At 31.8% G+C, this 19,719-nt stretch overlaps 3 protein-coding genes across 4 annotated transcripts; 2 read left to right on the top strand and 1 right to left on the bottom strand.

Moving 5' to 3' along the window:
• The first annotated feature begins 4,054 nt into the window (after positions 1 to 4,054).
• Positions 4,055 to 5,797, top strand: LOC113852461. Its single transcript, XM_027482741.1, has 3 exons — positions 4,055 to 4,418; positions 4,500 to 4,523; positions 5,229 to 5,797. Exons 1-3 carry the CDS (start codon positions 4,205 to 4,207, stop codon positions 5,528 to 5,530), a joined length of 540 nt encoding a protein of 179 aa, XP_027338542.1. The 5' UTR covers positions 4,055 to 4,204; the 3' UTR covers positions 5,531 to 5,797.
• Positions 5,798 to 6,808: 1,011 nt separating this feature from the next.
• On the top strand, positions 6,809 to 11,375 carry LOC113864473 (calmodulin-binding protein 60 E-like). Of its 2 annotated transcripts, XM_027498232.1 has the most exons (8): positions 6,879 to 7,229; positions 7,826 to 7,901; positions 8,313 to 8,371; positions 8,592 to 9,085; positions 9,598 to 9,758; positions 9,868 to 10,071; positions 10,209 to 10,458; positions 10,534 to 11,316. In XM_027498232.1, the coding sequence occupies exons 1-8, from the start codon at positions 7,111 to 7,113 to the stop codon at positions 10,935 to 10,937; spliced, it is 1,767 nt and encodes a 588-aa protein (XP_027354033.1). In that variant the 5' UTR covers positions 6,879 to 7,110; the 3' UTR covers positions 10,938 to 11,316. The 2 variants fall into 2 exon arrangements, with proteins under 2 accessions (XP_027354024.1, XP_027354033.1); XM_027498223.1 differs by having other exon boundaries at positions 6,809 to 7,229; positions 10,209 to 11,375.
• A 1,409-nt stretch (positions 11,376 to 12,784) lies between these two features.
• Positions 12,785 to 18,213, bottom strand: LOC113873335 (two-component response regulator ARR12). Its single transcript, XM_027511412.1, has 7 exons — positions 18,179 to 18,213; positions 17,811 to 18,080; positions 17,261 to 17,413; positions 16,582 to 16,983; positions 16,384 to 16,460; positions 14,645 to 15,880; positions 12,785 to 13,133 (listed from the first exon to the last, which is right to left on the bottom strand). Exons 2-7 carry the CDS (start codon positions 17,956 to 17,958, stop codon positions 13,062 to 13,064), a joined length of 2,088 nt encoding a protein of 695 aa, XP_027367213.1. The 5' UTR covers positions 17,959 to 18,080; positions 18,179 to 18,213; the 3' UTR covers positions 12,785 to 13,061.
• Positions 18,214 to 19,719: the final 1,506 nt, after the last annotated feature.

Genomic DNA, 19,719 nt, shown 5'->3' with positions numbered 1-19,719 from the left:
TAATGGAGCAAAGTGGTGTGGTGGAGTTTGGACCACGTACACCATATGAATAGGATGGGAGTTTCTAGTATGAGTAATGTCAAGGTCAAGTTGCGTTCTACCTTTCAAGTAATTTTCCTCATATTAATACAAGTATGGAAAAAATATAGCTTTCAAGTTAATGATTTTTACTGATACTGTAGGTAGGTATGTTCTAATTAACGAGTTTAATTAATTTTAATACATCGTTATTATAAACTAATTATATATGAAAATATCAGTTATCTTGAAAATTAATTATATTTTTTTTCCTTCTTTTTTGTTTAAGTACAATTTTCACATTTCTAAAATAATAACTATTGACTAAATATGTATTTTTTTTATTCATATTCTTAACAATGGAATTATATGTCTTCATTTAACTTCTCTAACAAGAAACCAAAGAGAAAAGAAAAGAAAACTTTGTAAATGAAAATTTATGTCTCCTTCATGAAAATACCATTTTTAGTTTTCTCAAATCATATTATTTCTATATAATATTTGGTTTGTTTGAAAAATGCCAAAATTAGTCTATTCTAGAGGCCTGAAGGTCTAAAGCTTAACAGGCAAGAAAAAGCGTATGGGTTGTGTCCATTTCAATTGTATGTTTGGAGCTCAAGACACAGCTGAGACATAATAGGAAGACAAACCCTGTTTTTCAAGAACAAAAATCAGAAGAAAAGAGAGTAAAAATATTTTTTATCTAAAAAATAAATAAAATTTGTTTGTTAACATAAATTTTATTTTCATTTTCTTTTTGAAAACAGTTTTTTAAATTTGTTTTAAAATATAATTTTTAAAAATTAAAACAGAAACAAACCCTAATTTTTTTTTACTATTTTTCTTTCCATAACTCAGCAATTAATATAGAGCTCACATATGCTTATTCATATTTTTAATTAGTTTTTTTATTAAAATTTAAATTATTATAATATCGTGTTATAAGTGATAAATTGAAATAAAATATATATATATATAACAAGTTTGAACGTAAAAGCCAACTCTCACAATTTGCATTTAATTTATCCAAGAGTTTTAAATTAAAAAAAAATTCAAACACTAGACAATAACAATTTAAGTAGAATGCATTGATATTATATAAAAAAAAGAATATTGTCATTTAGTTATAGATAATTAATATTAATAATTATAATATAAAGTTAATGAAGAGCGCTTTTAATGTGCAAATTTTATTATTTTTGTTTCGCTCTTTGATTAATTTAATAATTCTTTCATTAGTCATTAATAGAATAATTAATAATATAGATTTATCAGAAAATCATAATATAAATTATTTTCATTATTAAATTATATATTTAATTTATTTATTACCCATATTAATTTGAATAGAAAATACACTAAAAATAAATAGAAATAGAAATAAAATATTTTAAATTTAAGTATATATTAATTATTTCATCATGATTATGTGAATAAAATATAATCACTGATTTCATGAATGAAAAATTGTTTAAATAAAAATATAGCAGGAATTAAAAGAGAGCTAATTTGTCCAAGTTTATCTAGATAATTTCCTTTACTTTCCTCCTCCCAGTTGGAGATTCCAATGCCAGTAAACTATTTGCAATATTTTCAGCTATTGATAGAAATTTTAATGGCAAAAATCTAAGATTCCATAATTGCCTGCAATTCTTTTTTTCTTTTCTTTACATCTTTACTGTTTCACCTTTAGTATCTAATTGAAGTGTATATTTTAATTAGTATCAGTTTTTACATGTTTATTTTATTCACTTAATTACTAATGAATATGTGCTTTCGTTTTGTTTCTACAATAAGAGTTCCATAATTTCTCAAATTATGATTTTTGGCCTTCAATTTTGTTTTTTGTAAGCATTCTTTTTTACACACTAATTGTTGATTATGTAAATATGATTTTCCATTAATTGTTGATTCACCTTGCTTTGATCCTTTTTGGTGTTGAACAAGTGGAAAACATTCAAGAAATTGCAGCGACTTATTCATATGCATTGAGAGTTTGCTATACTCACCGATGGTCCTTCCATTTTGATTATGTGGTAATTTAAAGATAATGTGAGTTTATAATAATAAAAAGATGGTCATAATTTTATAATTTTATAAAAGTTCATCTTTTTAGTTTCATCCCATTTCATCAATGCTCTTATTCTTACATAACTTTTACATCTTTTAACATTTGTATGTCAAACAAGTGAGATATTTTTGCAGTGAAAGGCTCATTCAAGATGCAATAATCAAGATGGCGATTTTCCAGTTATATATGAGAATATAAGCTACAAAATATTTAGAGATGATGATCAAATGAAGGTCATTTTTAGCTTGCACTCTTTGCATCACAACTTTATCTAGATTATTTTTCCATACCATTCATTTTGGGTAAAGAGAAGAAGTGCTGTCAAGTTTAGTGTCATTGCAAAGATGGAAATGTGATTTTGTTAACATTAATGTTCTTCATGATTTACCAGCTCTATCATTAAAATTTTTCAAGATTCGATGATTGATGTGGGTACTATATAGATAATAATAAATTTTAAAATTAATTTATTATTGATCATTTTATTGGTATTAAAAAATAAAATATAAAAACACAAGACCATGACATTTTTATTTTTAAAAGTAATAATAAAGATTAGTTTAGTTACAAAATATTATTTTCATGGTGATTTGTATTTTTCATTATAATTAATGTTAATAAGAAATTGATTAATAAATAAAATAAAAATATAAATTAAAAGTTTATTTTGTGTGAATAACTAAACTAAAATTATTTTTATTTAACATAAAATTCATATAATATGTCATAATATGAGGAATATATAATTATACAAAGAAAAACATATCTAATTGATAATTAAAAATGTACATGTTTATATAATATTAAAATTTTATACACATACACTTAATTATTTATTTTTTAAACAAAAAATTTATGATTTTTTAATAAAAATTCAGACATTGCACAAACTGCTAATTAGTTGTATTATAAAGTTAATGAAGAGAGTTTTGAATTTTTTTATGTAATTTTTTTTATTATTATTATTTTACTCTTTGATAAATTTAATAATTATAATGAATAAATTTTTGTTAATTATTTCTATAATACATTGACATCAAGAGATGTACTAAGAGAGCAATAATAGTTTGATGAAGCTTGAAATAGTGGAAACCCGAGAGGAAGAATAAAGTGTGAGAAAGAAGATTATTCTAAAATTTAGAAAAATAAAAAGCTAATAATTTAAAGTATAGTAAGATGCATTTTAAAAAAATACAAAAATTATTAATCGAGTATAATTTTTATTTTTTATTCTTGCAAAACCAACCCCTAATATAACTGGGTAAGCCATAACCATTTCAATTATCTAACATTTGTGTAGTAGGCTTAGTAAAAGGTCTAATAGGTTGGTCTCAAGTGATAGGCCCAACACATAATCTATAAGAGAAGACCATGTATGTGAACAACTCTAATGTTAGCTAACTTATATTCCACCATTACTCATGAGGAGACCTTGTCAAAGACCACAACATATATTTTTCCCATTTTACCAAGTAATTTTCTTTTAGAATATGATCATAATTCACAGGTTAAAAGTTCTCACAAATAACAAATGAAATCATTTTTAATTACATTAAGGGTTGATACAAAATACAATAAAATAAAATGATATTTCAAAATGGATAAAATGAGGAAAAACTACAAGTAAAATACTTTACAAAATTTCACCAACTCCATCCTCCATGTTAAGTTTTCTATGCATTATGTTTTATTTAAAATTATCACATCGACAAGTTAAAATATGTTAAGTTTTTTTAGAAAATAAAAATATGTTTTTGTTTCTAAAAATTCCATTTGGGACCAATAATTTATTTTGGAAATCCATTTTTCTTTCTGATCCAAAAGTCTAAACATAAAAAAGTAATTAATAGCAAATAAGATATCATCTCGAGCAATCGAACAAAATTGCTTCAATCTTTTAAAATAAAATTATCAAAAGTATTTTTAAAAAAGAAATTATTTAAGTAACACTAAGAGAATGGTTTGTTAACTAAAGTGGGTCTTATCCCACAAACACAGAAATCTAAGACAGTGAACTTGAAATAGGGAAAAACGCACTAACGAACCACATCACATAGTAAAAAGGGGTTGGGTAGAAGCGAAGAATAACAACGCAGATCTGTGTGTGAGAGAGAGATGTCACGAGGGAGATCTGATTCAGGAGGATGGTGGAGATGGTGTTTAGTGGTATTTGCAGTGATATCAGCGTTGGTAGTGTGTGGGCCAGCCCTCTACTGGCGATTCAAGAATTCGATCACTTTCCCCAATTCCCATTCCAATTCCAAACTCTCTTGCCCTCCATGCCTCTGCCATTGCCCCCCTCCTTTGTCCCTCTTCCACCTTGCTCCTGGTACTCATCGCTGCCCTCTGTTTATCATTTTATTACTGTGTTTTATTTCTATACTCATTCGTTTCTCTCTTTCTTCCGCAGGCTTGGCCAATCTCTCTGTCTCAGGTTTCATTTTCATTTTCATTTTCATTTATGCCTCTTATTATTATTCTATGTGATTTTACCTTTTGGCTGGACTTCAGGTGTCGCTATTTTGTTTAGATGATTAGGGACATGTTGGTTAGATTAGCTTTTTTTTTTTCATCCATATGAATTTGTTGAAACTAATTTCCATCGTGCTTTGGATTTTACCCTTTATCTTAAAAAAGTCCATTTGCTCCTCCTTTCATTTGATTCAGTTGGTGCTCCTTTAGTATCTATGTCTAGTATGGATTAAATTGACAGTAGTGACCATTTTCAAAACATATGTAAGTATGGTAAGTGTTTTGAAAACAAAATACAGTGACTAAAGCCCCGATTGGGTAAACTTTTAGAGAAATCTTTACAAGAAAAAAAAATTAGTATAAAAAATTAATAAAATAAGTTAAAACCAAATTATTTCCTCAAATTTTAGCGAAGTTAATTTAGAGAGCTTCTAAAAAACTAGAAGCTTCTCTAAATTTAGAGAAGCATAAGTTGTTTGACAATGAGGAAATCTAAATCTGCATGATCTCTTATTTTTTAGTTTGTTTAATTGGTATCATGATGAATATAAGATTGTCCCAGCCATTAATCAAGTTTTTCAAATTGTCATTTGCAAACTTTCTACCTAATTTTGCTGCTGATGACTGTATAGTGCATATGGATGACATCAATTGTGCTGATCAACAGATTGTGGAGGAAATGACCCAGAACTAAAGGAGGAGATGGAGAAGCAGTTTGTGGACCTTCTCACGGAGGAGCTTAAGTTGCAAGAGTCTGTTACTGAAGCAACCACTCGGCACATGAACATAACTTTGGCTGAAGCAAAAAGAGTGGCATCTCAGTATCAGAGAGAGGCAGACAAATGCATTTATGCAACTGAAACATGTGAGCAGGCAAGAGAGCGAGCTGAGGCCATACTCATCAAGGAGAAAAAGATGACTATTGTGTGGGAGCGGCGAGCACGTCAAATGGGTTGGGAAGGAGAATAACTTGCTTATTATTTATATTCTTTATGGTTATAATCTTGATCATGATTTTGTACAAGCATGCAAGCAAAATGCAAAATGCTTGAGTTGTCAACCAATTTAGTTTAAAATTGATATGCTACTGTGTTTGTAACCTATATGCTTGTATCAAACAATTTTCACCTCAGAGATGGTACCAATGCATAAGCGTGCACTATTAGTGTATTACCACGACACACTCCCCTGGGCGCTTGAAATTCTTAAAATATGTTCTTGGATTTGATTATATTATACACCATAATTATTTAGCTATTTTGTTCTATTTCGAAGTGCACTTCTAGCCTTTTTTTTTTTAACCATTACTTACAGTACCAAGTTCATGGAGATTAGATTTCGCAGATTTAACCTTCTGAGAGATGCCTTATAGTTTGCAATTTGGAAATTAAGATCAATTTCTATTTTAAAAATAGTTTTTTGTAAATTGTAGTATATTTTATTCTTAAAAACAGAAAATTATTTTTCAAAATAAAAATCAAACATGCTCTAACTGTTAACAATTATTTGATTTCGTTGTTATCTCCATTTAAAGAAATCCAGTACATGAAATAATCGTTGGCTCTGCTTGTCTGTCATCATTGTATTAAAACTCTTAAGAATGTAGGTAACAAGCACCATAAATAACTTTAAAAGATAAAAGGCCTTGACAAAACACTTAACAGTTGGTTTTCTACTATATTTTTGGATGTCTAGCTGAAGATATCATCAATATAAAATCTTTAGTCAAGGACGATTACTGATGATGTCAAGTGATTCTCCAGAATCATGAACACGCACATGGGCAAACTTAAACAAAGATTCTTAGCAGGTGAAGCACATATGATCTCATTTAATATTGTGATCTCGATCAAATGGTGTCGGTTGCCCCTCACTAAACTTTTTGTCAAGCTTTTCTACGTAAGAAAATTAAATTGAAATCCCAAAATAAAACAAAAGTTAATATGCAATAGAGTAGAGAAGACCTAATCCAAATGTTGCTGTAAAGTTTATGGTCCTTGTTGTCCTGAACCAGTGAATGGCACTGACCGTTTCTCATCTCTTAAATGTGTACTGTGTCACATTTTCGTGGCACCAAAACATTAGTATAGGCTACGCTCATAGACAAATGTAATTGGGTTACTTATACAGGGCTAATTCTGTCTTATCACCAACACCCCCAATAAGAAAGTCAAAGACAAATGAGACACCAAAAAACGCGGTTTCAATTTCCATTTTCCAACGTTCATGCACACATCCAATCCAGCTGTGAACTTCAATAATATCAATTATATATTCTAATAGAAGGAACCTCTTTTATTTTTTTATTTAACAAAAACTACTTGTATATTCATGTAGATCTAATCTACAGTGTCCATTTTTTTGGTCCTAATCTTAGATCCTCAGTTGTCAAACTAAAGAGACAACCTTCTCTGCCTATGTGTTTACGAACTCAGGTTTAAAGTTTAGTTCCAAGAATTTTACCAAACTGTTCTACGGATCACTAAGACCAAATTTCTAAACATAGAAAGTATCAACAGATATCATTGGGATTGGATAAGTTTCTAGAAATGGAAAGTTCCAAGAACAATAGAGTGGAGAAAAGAGGGTATGAGCTAGTTGAGGAGGTTGAGGATGCACAACACCATCTAACTCAGTCAAAGAAGCCAAAACTACCTGGTTTAGCCAGGTATTGCAATACAGAATCGTGTTTTAATTTAGTTATTAGTTATTTACTTCAAAACTAACGTGGAGTTTGGGTTCTGTGCAAATTCTACTAGCATTCTAATCTTGTTACAGTGCAAATTCAAAGCTAACGTGTATGAAGTTTTTATTTTTTATTTTGGTTTCTGACAATCTTGTTACTTGTTTGGATTAATTTCCGTTTTGGGGTGATATTGTTAAGATGATTATTGCATGATGTGCTTGGGATTGATGTTTGACTTTCTGCTAGATCTTTGATAACATCATACCAGGTGTAAGATTAGTCTTTTGTGGGCTCTTAATTGTGAAACTCACTAGTGCAATGGAAAAATTGCAATTTAATGCTTGATGAATATTAATCTAAGTTGGATTTTACAACGAATCTCATTTATTGGAATTTCTATAGAAGTGAAGGTGGCTTTGGATATATGCATTTAAAGTGTTTTCAACTTTTGAGCTCCCAAAACCTATTTCTTGGTGTTAGTTGTCTTCAATTTGAATGTGTTAGTTTAGTTCTTTTTGTGTATTTTAATGCAAATTTAGTGACACTCAACTCCAATTTATTACTCGAAATGTGTACAGTGTAATTGTGGAAGCCTTAAAGGTGGATAGTTTGCAGAGACTTTGCTCATCTTTGGAACCTCTTCTCAGAAAAATTGTGAGTTATTTTTAATTTCTTTGTAGAATGGTTAATCACTTCTCTGTATAATTGTTGACCCTCTGCTTGAACACTTCACAAAAGAAGTGCATCAAAGTACTTTGTATAAACATTTGATGACAGTCTGTTTTTTGAAATTATGGGTTAGAAAAAGAAAACAAAAAGATAATATGAGATGTTAGGCCTTCCAAAACAAGAAGTAAAATAAACTATTCTTTGTCGTGAACCCAAATGTAAATTGTTTGTTCATAACCTTATTAATGCTTTTGTTAGAGTTTGATAGTACAATTTTATGTTTATTGCTTTCATTAAATGTAGCTATGTGTAACTGAATCATCGAAGAACCTATTAATCAAGATCTACAATGTATTATAGGTATTCTGTTAATCCTTCAAATTCCATGAACTATAGGTCAGTGAAGAAGTGGAGCGTGCTTTGGCAAAATTGGGCCATGCTAAACTGGTCGAAAGGTGTGTTTCCCTTTCAAATTAGAATTTTGAGTTATAAATGCTTGTTCGGTACAACAATGATGACTGATAATAAATTGAATGAATGTTATATTTGAGAATGTGCAGTTCTTATCAATAAGATGTAAATTGGTTGGTGAAAATTGATAAAATTATGAAGATTCTATAAAAAAATAATTGTTTGCAATGATTTCATCAATTACATGTTATTTACCTGTGTCAGATCATCACCTCCAAGAATAGAAGGACCAGGGGCAAAGAATCTGCAGCTTCATTTCAGAACAAGAATGCCACCACACTTGTTCACAGGGGGAAAGGTTGATGGAGAGCAAGGAGCAGCAATTCATGTTGTCTTGCTGGATCCAAATACAGGCAATGTTGTTCAAGTTGGACCAGAATCAGTTGCGAAATTGAATGTGGTAGTACTTGAAGGTGACTTTAATGAGGAAGTTGATGATGATTGGACAAAAGAGCACTTTGAAAGCCATGAAGTAAAGGAACGTGAGGGGAAAAGGCCTCTTCTAACTGGAGACTTGCAGGTTAGCCTAAAGGAAGGGGTAGGAACCTTAGGTGATCTTACTTTCACTGACAATTCAAGCTGGATCAGAAGCAGAAAATTCAGGCTTGGGGTTAAGGTTGCTCCTGGATATTGTGAAGGGACTCGTATTCGTGAGGGAAAGACTGATGCCTTTGCTGTTAAAGATCATAGAGGAGAATGTGAGTTCTCTGATAGTTAAGACTTCGTTTTTGTTTTTGATAGAATAATTGTGTTTTGTCCAGATTAGGAGAAATGGGATCACTCAAATTATAATTGCAAGGCATAGACTCCAAAACTTGTTAAAAGAAAAGAGATATAAAACTAATCTTTTTCCTTCACCTAACTTAAGTTTTTATGTAAGTTGGTTATTGACACTTGTATTAACTTCCTTGACATTTGTATTAATTGTCTTGGAAAATCTTCACATTTACATAAATTTTCTTACAGCTAGAAAAGTATTCCTAATGAATTCTTTGTGGGATTAATAATTTAAGTAATTTTGCCCTTAAAAAGTAATTTAAATAATCTAATTAAGTGGTTAATTTGATAGATGAATATAATCTTCTACATATTAGCTTCATGTTCTGCTTGAATTGAGTCTATTAAGGAAACAATGTTTTCAACATTCAGGCTTGTGGCAAATCTTGTTTGATGAAGTTTCTCTAAACAATTTGTTTTTTATTATTTGCAGTATACAAGAAACACTATCCACCTGCTTTGCATGATGAAGTTTGGAGATTGGATCGGATAGCGAAGGATGGGGCACTTCACAAAAAATTGATTCAAGCAAAAATAGCAACTGTAGAAGATTTCTTACGTATTCTTGTTCGTGAGCCACAGAAGTTAAGAAGTGTAAGAATTCACTGCTATTTGCTCAAAATAATTCATATCATTCTTACCAAATCCAGTTTTTCCAAATACTCGCTTTTGCAAACTTCCTTTTTTAACACCTTGAATACAGATACTTGGTAGTGGAATGTCCAACAGAATGTGGGAGAATACTGTGGAGCATGCCAAGACATGTGTCTTGGGTGGCAAGCTCTTTGTTTACTACACTGATGGAACCAACAGCGCTGGCATTGTGTTCAACAATATATACGAGCTGAGAGGCCTTATTGCTGATGGCCAATTCTTCTCTTTGGAATCACTTACTCCAAATCAAAAGGTCAATTTTTAACACTAATTGAAAAATGGAATTCCTTGATCAATTTGATATCATGCTTAGCTTTGATATGTGATCAACATGTGTGTTTATGTGACTAGTAACTACATTAGCTCATTTATTGAGAATTTGAATTACAGATGTCTGTGGATTCCTTGGTGAAGAAAGCATATGAAAATTGGGACCAAGTTGTAGAATATGATGGAAAAGTTTTGAATTCTCTTAGTAATTCAAAAAAGGGATCAAGATCTGTAGCTTCTCATACAATATATCACAACAGTTTCCAGGAGCAGCAGTATACCTCTGCAAAGAACAGGATGTCATATGTTTCCTCAGAACCAAATCAACATTTGCAAATAACAAATAACTATGCATCTGGTCCTGGTTTGAGTGATTATCCATTTGGAAGATGCGATAGTCAGATGGTAGGGACATCCTTAAATAACTCTCAATTAGCATTGCCAGGCAGCATGAATTACATGTCAAGTGAAAATCCTGAAATTGAAGGTCCTTATTTTGGTGGCGATTGGTCCCGGCCAAGAAATGAACAAGGATTAGAAGACATTGTCGCAGAAGAACTCCGGCTTAGGAGTTCAGAAATGTTGGAGAGTGATGATATGCAGAGGTTACTTAAGACAATTAATGCAGGAGTTAGCATGTCAACTAATCTTGGTCATTCTAGTGAAAGTTGTTATGCTTATAGCCTTCAGTATGAGCCTCAAATGTATCATTCATTTGGTGAGCATCATGGGAAGTCTTCAGGGAAAGCTGTTGTTGGGTGGCTTAAGCTCAAAGCTGCTTTAAGGTGGGGCATATTTATCAGAAAAAGAGCTGCACAAAAGAGAGCACAGCTCACTGAGTTGAATTGAGTTAAATGCTTTGAAGTGGACATTTTCAACTCATTCAAGGTGTTTGGACTAAAACTAAAAAAATCTAATGCAATGCATACAAGACTTTGAGACAATGTAGAAGATATATAGCATTTCAAGTTTTCAACAGTGGGTTGAAGTTGGAACTAATGCATAATGTGTCTACAAATTCAAAACTGCAACCTAGGACAGGCTGAGATTAAATATTTGGCAGCACTGTCTTGTAACAGGCTCTCTTACTGTGGCATTTTCCCCCTTATTATTGTGTAATTTAATTATTTTTTTATTTTCATTTCTTACTGTTTCATTTACTGATCAAAAGTTTGTATGTAATGTTTCTTGTTTTTATTATTTTATGATACTGTATCATGAAATATTTCTGAGCACTTACCATATGTAATAAAATAAATTTTAATGAAGAAAATTAGACAATTTATGTTTATATTTCATTAGACTGAAATGTGATACATCTCTACCTAATAAATGAGAATATAAAATTTTCTTTTGACGGATACACATTCTCATTGTTTTCTAGCAAAATGAGTTGAACGGTATCTCCTATTATATGTGCTGCAAAATTTCAAGCCATTGTATTCCGCTAATGTTTGTTCTTGTGATTCATTGAATAATAGACAATCTAACAGATTTTATTTATTTATTTTTGTCTCCAATGCATGATTTGCAATTTAGCTCGTCTTCTAATTTTTGTTTCAGTGGACCAATATTTATGATTTTGCTACTATTCAGTATAAAGATAACTCAGTTGGAATTTCCTTTGATAGTAGTCAATCTTCAGCTAAGTTCTGCATATGCATCATCATATGTTACCCTATCTCTGTTTGAGAGGAGAGAAAATGAAGGGAGAGAAAAAAAGTTGAAACTTAAATTGAAAAAAAAAGTGAGAAGAAATTTTAATTTTTTATCATTTTTAAAAGTCAAAATTTCTCTTTATTCATCTTAAAACTAAACATAGGAAAATACAGGTTTGTTTGGATCTCCGTTGAAACACGCGGTAACTAAAATTGATTTTTTATTTTTGGAAAAATAAGTTTAAACTTTCTTATTTGCTTTTCTCTCGTTCAAACAAACCATGAGAGTGACCCACTTTAATCACCTTGCCATGCAGAATAATGTCCAAGGTTGATGGTATTTTTATCCATCTTGGGTCTAGGAGAAAATTTTCAGCTTTTGTACAGTTTTCTCTTATTTTTATGCACAAAAACTTGTAAATAAGGAGAAAATAACCAATACATATGTTAAGCGTCATCATTTTAAGGGAAGGAGTAGATAAATATGAAAAAAAAATCGTGGGTCTTGTTTTTCTGTGGTGAAATATTGAAAGGAGAAATTAATTGGCAAACCAGGAAAAGAAATATATAAAATAATTTTAATAATATAAGATCATTTACCTCATAACCCAGCACACTTCGAGGGAAGGATGGAATATCCTTCATGTTCAGCTGATAGTACCTTACTAATTCCTCATTGAAAATATCACAATAGATAATTGCCCTAACTTCATTTTTGGTAGATGTAATTCACAAATATCATACTGGGGTTAAGTCATAAAGTATTCTTGTAAATAAAAAGGTAACTCAGAAAAAAAAGTTAAAGACTTTTCTAGTAAATTAATGAAAAAGTAACTTCCAAAAGTAACTATAAAAAAATATGCCACAAAAAGAACTTTACCTCAAAAGTCGGAAAATCACTTTCATGCTATTGATATAGTCAACAGTCACAGAATATTTCCTTTCCATTTTTAACTTTTCCCATTTTTATATGAAGTATCAATAAAATAAAATTTAAATTTTTTCCCTTAAGAAAGTAAGAAAGACCACTAAGAACTAAGAAATACACATTCTTACAATTATTTTATATAGAAAAAAAGGCAGAAATTTTTTATGTGGATACACTACAAGAATGAAGAAGAGATGAAACGGATCAGTTGGCTGACAAGAAGTTCATAAGGGAAACAACAAAATGTTGGCATAAGAGAATAAATTTAGTAGCAGAACATAAAAATAAGTACATCAAAGAAACTACACAATCAAATCAGCTCCAGAGGTAGGAGTAAGTTTCACAATCAGAATACTAGTTGATTCTTTCTTTCTGAATAAGAAGAGATCAGCTACATGATCCAACAGGGTAAGCATCAAATCCCATTTCTCCATCCATCAGTGTCAACTCATTTTGCTCCTGTATCATCATCATAAAGAGCCTTTCATGAAATAACGGAAAAAACAACCAAAGTATTTTCTGTCATTAAAGACCAAAACTAAAAGCGAACTATAAGAAACCACACGAGTTATTTTTTGACTCTATACATACACACCCCTATAAATTATTTGGGAGATAAATTTCAGAAAGAATTCAAAGGATATCTCTAGTTAAAAACTACTCTAGTAAAACAAAAAGTCTTATCACTACCTCGTCAAATCAGTTTATGATTCTGACATTAGAGAAGCTTTCAGTTCATGATTCAAACATTGTTTTCATAATTAAATACATAAGCCAGTTGATATATACGTTTCAACAACAGAACATTTACAAGAGAAGAAAACAAAATATATCAAAGAAATCATATGAATCAAACTTTCTATGTAACTTAAAATTAACTCATGCATCTCAACCTCTTAACTTTACTCACAACTTCTTCATAAGTACCAAATAAATTTAAAACTAATGTTGTATAATTGAAAATCCCGCATAAGCTAGAAACTAATCCAAATTGAATCTAAAAACACTTGATAACATTAAAATAACACAGTATGAATTTTTTTATCAATCCATTTATAAGATCTTGAAAAACCTGTTGCACAGCCCCTCCCATACAAGTGAACATAAAGACAATTAAGGTGTTGTTTGATTAGTCCATTTTCTATTTTTATAACATAGACAAATTCTCCTTAACTTGTGAAACGAGAGGGTGTTATTTTAATTTAAACAAATTCAGGGGAGTAATCCACAAAACCGCTTTATAAAATAATGCAGCAATTATGACTGCAAAATCTGTGTCTATATTTGGTAACATTCGATATATTGATCAATTACTTAACTTCTCGTGTACTGTTTACTGAATTGTCATTTTTACCTTCACTTTCCAGGATTTGCATCACCAATTTATTCCAATAGTAGCAATAACATAATATTCAGAAACGAGTTGCACAGTTAAAATTCCTTTTTTTCTAATAAATGGTGTTGAAAAACGTAGAAGAGATGACATATGACTAAATCTAAAATCTTCTTTGGTTGTTAAAAAAATCATCGCGAAACTTCATGTGTTAAAAGAAACTAAGAAATGGCATCAGCATATAAAAGAGAAACTTGCCAATTATGTACCATTTGTTTTCATAGGCTAATGAATATCACACGTTATGGATATAAAAAATATATAGAACTAATCTTGCATAATTTCTGCAAGGTATATTTCTGATAATAAATTAGGTTGATGACTGTTTAGAACAATGAGAAACAAAACCTACACAAACACCTAAAAGCAACAGCAAATTCAAAGACGGTTGTGCTTACATTATAAGTATCTAAATGTAAATTTATGCAACAGATCCAACGCAATTCAATAGTTTCATGATACCGTTGCAACCACAGAACCATTTAAAAGAAAAGGGGTAGATGGGGAGGGGTGAAGAAACATGTTTGTTTGTTTTTTTTAAGAATGGAACCAGCAAAAGTAGGCTATTATATCATACCCTTTTGACCATTGCACCCATTATGTCATCCAAGGTCCCAAAAGCATTCGGCATAAATCCATCTTGGGACTTCATTTGCTCCAAAATGTAGGCATCATTTGACTTAAGTCGAATGTCTGACGAGAATTTCTCAACCTCAGTGCACCGGGCAATTGATGGGGAAGCCCCATTTAGTTGACCAACGAAAGATGCATCAACTCTGTTGCCACAAATTGTATTATGTTGGTTTAAACTATGCCCCATAGAACTTGACACTCCGCTGGAAGAAACATGAGATTTTACAGGATTGAAGGGACGAGTAATATTCTGGTTGTAATCCAGTTTATGTTGTTCTTCCCACCTTTGTTGTGGTGTGTAACTCGAAGGGTGTACAATATTCCCGATCAAGCCTTCTTGGCATTGCAGCTCATTTCTGGCATCCTCCAAAGGAACAGGAATTGGATTTCTGGAAGAAAAATCAACTGGATTGTTACCAATATGAGTACTTGAGTTGGAAACATTTATGCTAGTGCGAGGCAATTGCTCATTACTGAAAGCCTCACACAGTGGTAAAGAATTGGCAGGATATTTAGATAACTGGGCTGCACTCTGCCAATTTTCATTACACCGATTATAATCCAACAGATTAGAAGAACCACACATGCTGATGTCAAAAGACTCTGTACTCAAGGAAGGCGCTCTAACAGAAGGCTGAGTTCTAAATGGTCCTGGGTTATGAGTTTGTGGTGGATTTCCTTGTAACATCATGTGATTGTTTGCACCATTAACAGTGGCTCTGCTGTCTGGGAAGCCAGAGGCAACTGCAAATCCACTTGAGTCAACATGATTTAACTGTGATATTCCTGTTGTACAGTTGCCTTGCTTAGATTGGTCAAGCTCAATTGATGTTGGAATACCTGGTAATAAACTTGAGCTTTGATTTGCTGGAAACATGGAAGGCTGAATGTTTCCAAGTGTGTTTAAGGAGCTATTAATGTTTTGTGACTGAACAGGCCGGATTAGTGAAGAAGAACTAATTCCTCTCATGCTCAAGCCAGATGGTGAATTCAGCCTACCAAAAATTCCACTGGATGCATATGATGGTAATGTGGAGCTTGAGATCCTTCCTGATCCAGGTGAAGTGCAAAAATCTCCATATCCATCTAATGAACTCATACGTAGATAAGAATCACCACTACCTAATGCAGCAACCATGCTAGCTTGCTGGGTTGCCTTTTTCAGATAGAGTCTATATTTCTGCAATACATAATGACAGCAAGCTTAATATGCCACAATAAAGTAAAGTATACTTTGTCAAGTAAAAGGAACAGCCATCCCCTAGAAAAGCAGCACATCTCTGCTTAAATAAACAAAAGATAGTCAGAGACTCAAAGTAGATCCAGTAACCAACCTATGCTCAGTGGGACTTGAAAACTTGTGTCTGAAGTCTTAAGCATTTCATTATTAACAAGCCATTTTTTGAATATGAACTATCCTATTTTATTCAAACAAACTATTACAAGACATCTAAAATATTATACTAGGCACATTCTCCAAATGGATGTGAAGTTTTTACCCCTTTGATAGTTGATATTGATAACCACTTTGAAGAGCTTTTAATTCATTGGACAAACTTTCTTTTCATCATATATCCGTTAAATAAAATTTAAAGAATCATCTTACTAAAAAGGTTTTCATTCAATGATTTGTAAAAGACAGAATAGAACAATTATGAAAACTATAAAACCAAGAATTTATACTTGTAGATGGCTTGCAACGTTTTCCCTTGTAAGCCCATCGACATTCATCAGGTCAAGTATTTTCTTAGGAACAGCCTCTGCAATAACAGGTGAATAAACCTGGTATTAGGAATCATAGTGCTCATGTTGAGATATGAAATGTAATGTACTGAAGTCAAAAAAATTAGGAACATTAAGTTTGTGTCATCAGAAACTCACTCTCTAGGCCCAGTTGATTAACAGCAGCAACAAATTTTCTATGCAGCTCAACAGACCAAACTACACGAGGTTTCTTCGGTGTTGAGGGATCCTCCTCATCTCCATTCCCTTCACCATCTTCTTCATCTTCTTCACTTTGGTCCTTCCGTTTTTTACCAAGCTTTTTATTCTGGTCAGCACTGTTATCTGATTTGAGGCCTTGACTACCTTCCCCAGCAGTAGTAAGTGCCCTTTCCTCATTGGAAGCTTTATTCTGATCCCTGGAATCAAAATTCTTTCTTCGGATCACATGTTGCCATATGTTCTTCAGCTCTTCAATTCGAACAGGTTTCAGCAAATAGTCACATGCCCCATGTGTAACACCCTGCATCACCAGCTTTGTATCACTGTGTGATGACAACACTAGAACAATGTAAAAACAATAGTTTAGGTCAGTCAATCAGTTCAACCCATTATTCTGAGACAAACAAACTTCTCTCAAGTTCAGTTTTTGTACAATAATTAATTCTTTTAAGGATAAATCAACTACTAATTTTAGTTAAAACAAAAAAGAACATTGTGTAAACAAGTTGAATAATAATTAGGATAATCTTCATAAGTTACATAACAAAAACCTGAGAATATGGATAGGTAAAGCTCAAGTCAAATGCATGTCAAGACAAAAAGTGTATGAACTTACTGATGACAGGTAGGTCCATTTCAAGTCCCACCAATTCAAGGAGCTTAAATCCATCCATGTCAGGCATACTCACATCACTAATAACGAGGTCAAACTTATTTCTGTTTTCCCTCAACATTTTCAGCGCCTCAACTGCCTGATTAGTTGTGGTAACTGCAACAACAAGCACAAATCAGATATTAAATTCACCCCATAACCAAAGCCCACACATATTGTTTAATAGCTCTAAAATAATGTAAGACCGAAAAAATCACAACACAAACACACATATATATATTTAGACCAAAGCCTTCAACTTTAGGAAAAGTAAGAAATTTCACATACCATCAAGAAACAAATTTTGAATTGGAATTTGAAGGTATTGTATACAAGCCACCAAACACAATATCCATTCAGAATGCATCCAAAAATATAAATTAACTGGGATTTACAGGTCTAATTAAACACAAGACTAAATTTATACAACTCAAAGCTACCAACATGGCTCTATGTCAGTACAATTGTTACATATATGAATTTTTACTGAACCAAAACCCATAGAGTAACTAACCCTGATACTGGCATTTGCGAAGCAGGTTCTCCAACACAATAAGGCAAGTTGGGTCGTCATCCACAGCAAGAACACGCATACCCACAGGAAAACGGTCACTGCCCCCATCTTCATCCCCCAAATGACCCCTTTGGTTCTCCACAGCCATATTGAGCCAGCAGAGCAGAACCAAACACACCCAGATGAGAACACCAAGTTTTGGTGCAGAGATCAAACCTCACAGAGCAAAAAGCTTCAATTTTGGAAACGGGAACTTTGTCCTCAAGGCCTCTATTTCACCAACAACAAAAGGATATGACTAAGAGAGAAAAGGAGAGACTCAGGAGAGAGAGAGAAAAAAATGTAGAACTGGAAGAAGGTTACGAAACCTGTACAAATTTGACAGCGATGGATTTGTAGCCAACAAAACAAAACAGAAATCTTTTAGTATTTTAGTGAAAGTTCTCTCTCTCTCTCTCTCTCTCTCTCTCTCTCTCTATATCTCTCTTCTCTGTTATTTGTCCTTCCCTTTTTCTACCAAAGGAACAGGAAAAAAAAAGCCTTTGACTTTAATTATTTGTTAATCGCTGATGCAAAATACAATACAATAATGCAGCTTGCTTCCACCCTCTATAGTTTTTTATACACCACATTCTGTAATTTCTCTCTCCTCTACACGCCAATGCCAGTGGAACATGTCCCTAATTAGACCCTTTTGGGGATTGATATGGTAATGCTCATGTGCCCAACCGATCAATGCAAATGGCACCCCCACAATCCCTATGCCCCACTCAACCAAAAACAGTTGACATGATTTTGGCAAATGATTTCAATCATGCCTACGATGAATGTGTCCTTTTATTCAAAATTTTATATATATGTTACTAGGTTTTTTGGTGTTTATTGAGGTTTTATGGAGTTTAAATTTTCTTAAATTGTATGCACAAATACTATAATTATACAATATAGTCAACTCAGGAAAGTATCCTGAGAAGAATTTAAGGAAATTTCTAAAAAGAATCTGGCTAATTTGATAGTATGTTATTGTTTCCTGTTAAATGTATATACCATTAGAGTTCTCTATACAGGAATATGGTCAAAAACTTTTCAGGAGAATATTTTCCTTTAAATATAATTTTTAATGCCGTAATTTTAGATAACCATTTTTTATATTTTGTAAGTTTAATATGATTAGAAGGCAAAGTTTTCATCATTCAACTACTTAATGCTGTTTGTCAGCTAAGATGGGGTGTTGGCTCGGTGTTGTCTCTTGAAGTGCAAGTTAGTGGCTAGACCCCCACAGATGGAAAGTTCTTAATCACAAATTTATTCCTTTGGCATATGCTCTTTAAGAATTTGTTAAACATATCTCAATAATGATGATCAATGCGTGTTTACGCTTATTTATTATTAATAATTCCTAATTTTCAAATTACCTATTAAAGTAAAAGTTAAATTCATACCTTGTTGGTTGTTTTGCAATATTCCCATTTTCAAAATGTTGATCACAGACTTAATGAGCGAGCAGCTACCAGTTTACCGCGAGTTCTTGAATCTTAATTTTCTCCCTTATCTTTCGTGTTGAGAGTGTTTTAAGGAAATTAATTAAGATAATACAAATAATTAAAATAAAGTATTGAATACTTTTCATTTAAAAAATAAAAATATTATTAGGAGACTTAAAACTATTTTAATCTTTTTTAAAGACACTCATTGACATGTTTTAATATTTTATTTGTTTACTGTTTAAACAATATGTCAGCTGGGCCACACTCAACACCATCTCAAACCACATGTCCTTAATAAAAATTTTCAAACCGAAATATTTTAATTAATAGCGTGATATTCTTGTACAACAACTTAATTGATTAGGTGTAATTAGTCTTGAACCCATGAATTAATCCATCTTAAGAAATGTTGTTTAGACTAC

Source organism: Abrus precatorius, unplaced genomic scaffold (genome assembly GCF_003935025.1).
Source record: "Abrus precatorius isolate BTA unplaced genomic scaffold, Abrus_2018 Scaffold10, whole genome shotgun sequence".
Taxonomy (NCBI): Eukaryota; Viridiplantae; Streptophyta; class Magnoliopsida; order Fabales; family Fabaceae; genus Abrus; species Abrus precatorius.
Note: the sequence above shows the minus strand (reverse complement) of the source record. Positions and strands in the feature narration are given on the sequence as shown.

Coding starts and splice junctions, on each gene's coding strand:
- LOC113852461 (XM_027482741.1), top strand. CDS start 4,205: ATGTCACGAGGGAGATCTGATTCAGGAGGATGGTGGAGATGGTGTTTA. Junction 4,419..4,499: donor CCTCTTCCACCTTGCTCCTG/GTACTCATCGCT, acceptor TTTCTTCCGCAG/GCTTGGCCAATCTCTCTGTC. Junction 4,524..5,228: donor GGCCAATCTCTCTGTCTCAG/GTTTCATTTTCA, acceptor GCTGATCAACAG/ATTGTGGAGGAAATGACCCA.
- LOC113864473 (XM_027498223.1), top strand. CDS start 7,111: ATGGAAAGTTCCAAGAACAATAGAGTGGAGAAAAGAGGGTATGAGCTA. Junction 8,372..8,591: donor CATGCTAAACTGGTCGAAAG/GTGTGTTTCCCT, acceptor TACCTGTGTCAG/ATCATCACCTCCAAGAATAG. Junction 9,086..9,597: donor TAAAGATCATAGAGGAGAAT/GTGAGTTCTCTG, acceptor TATTATTTGCAG/TATACAAGAAACACTATCCA.
- LOC113873335 (XM_027511412.1), bottom strand. CDS start 17,958: ATGGCTGTGGAGAACCAAAGGGGTCATTTGGGGGATGAAGATGGGGGC. Junction 17,414..17,810: donor TCGCAAATGCCAGTATCAGG/GTTAGTTACTCT, acceptor TTGTTGTTGCAG/TTACCACAACTAATCAGGCA. Junction 13,134..14,644: donor TGGGTGCAATGGTCAAAAGG/GTATGATATAAT, acceptor ATGATGATACAG/GAGCAAAATGAGTTGACACT.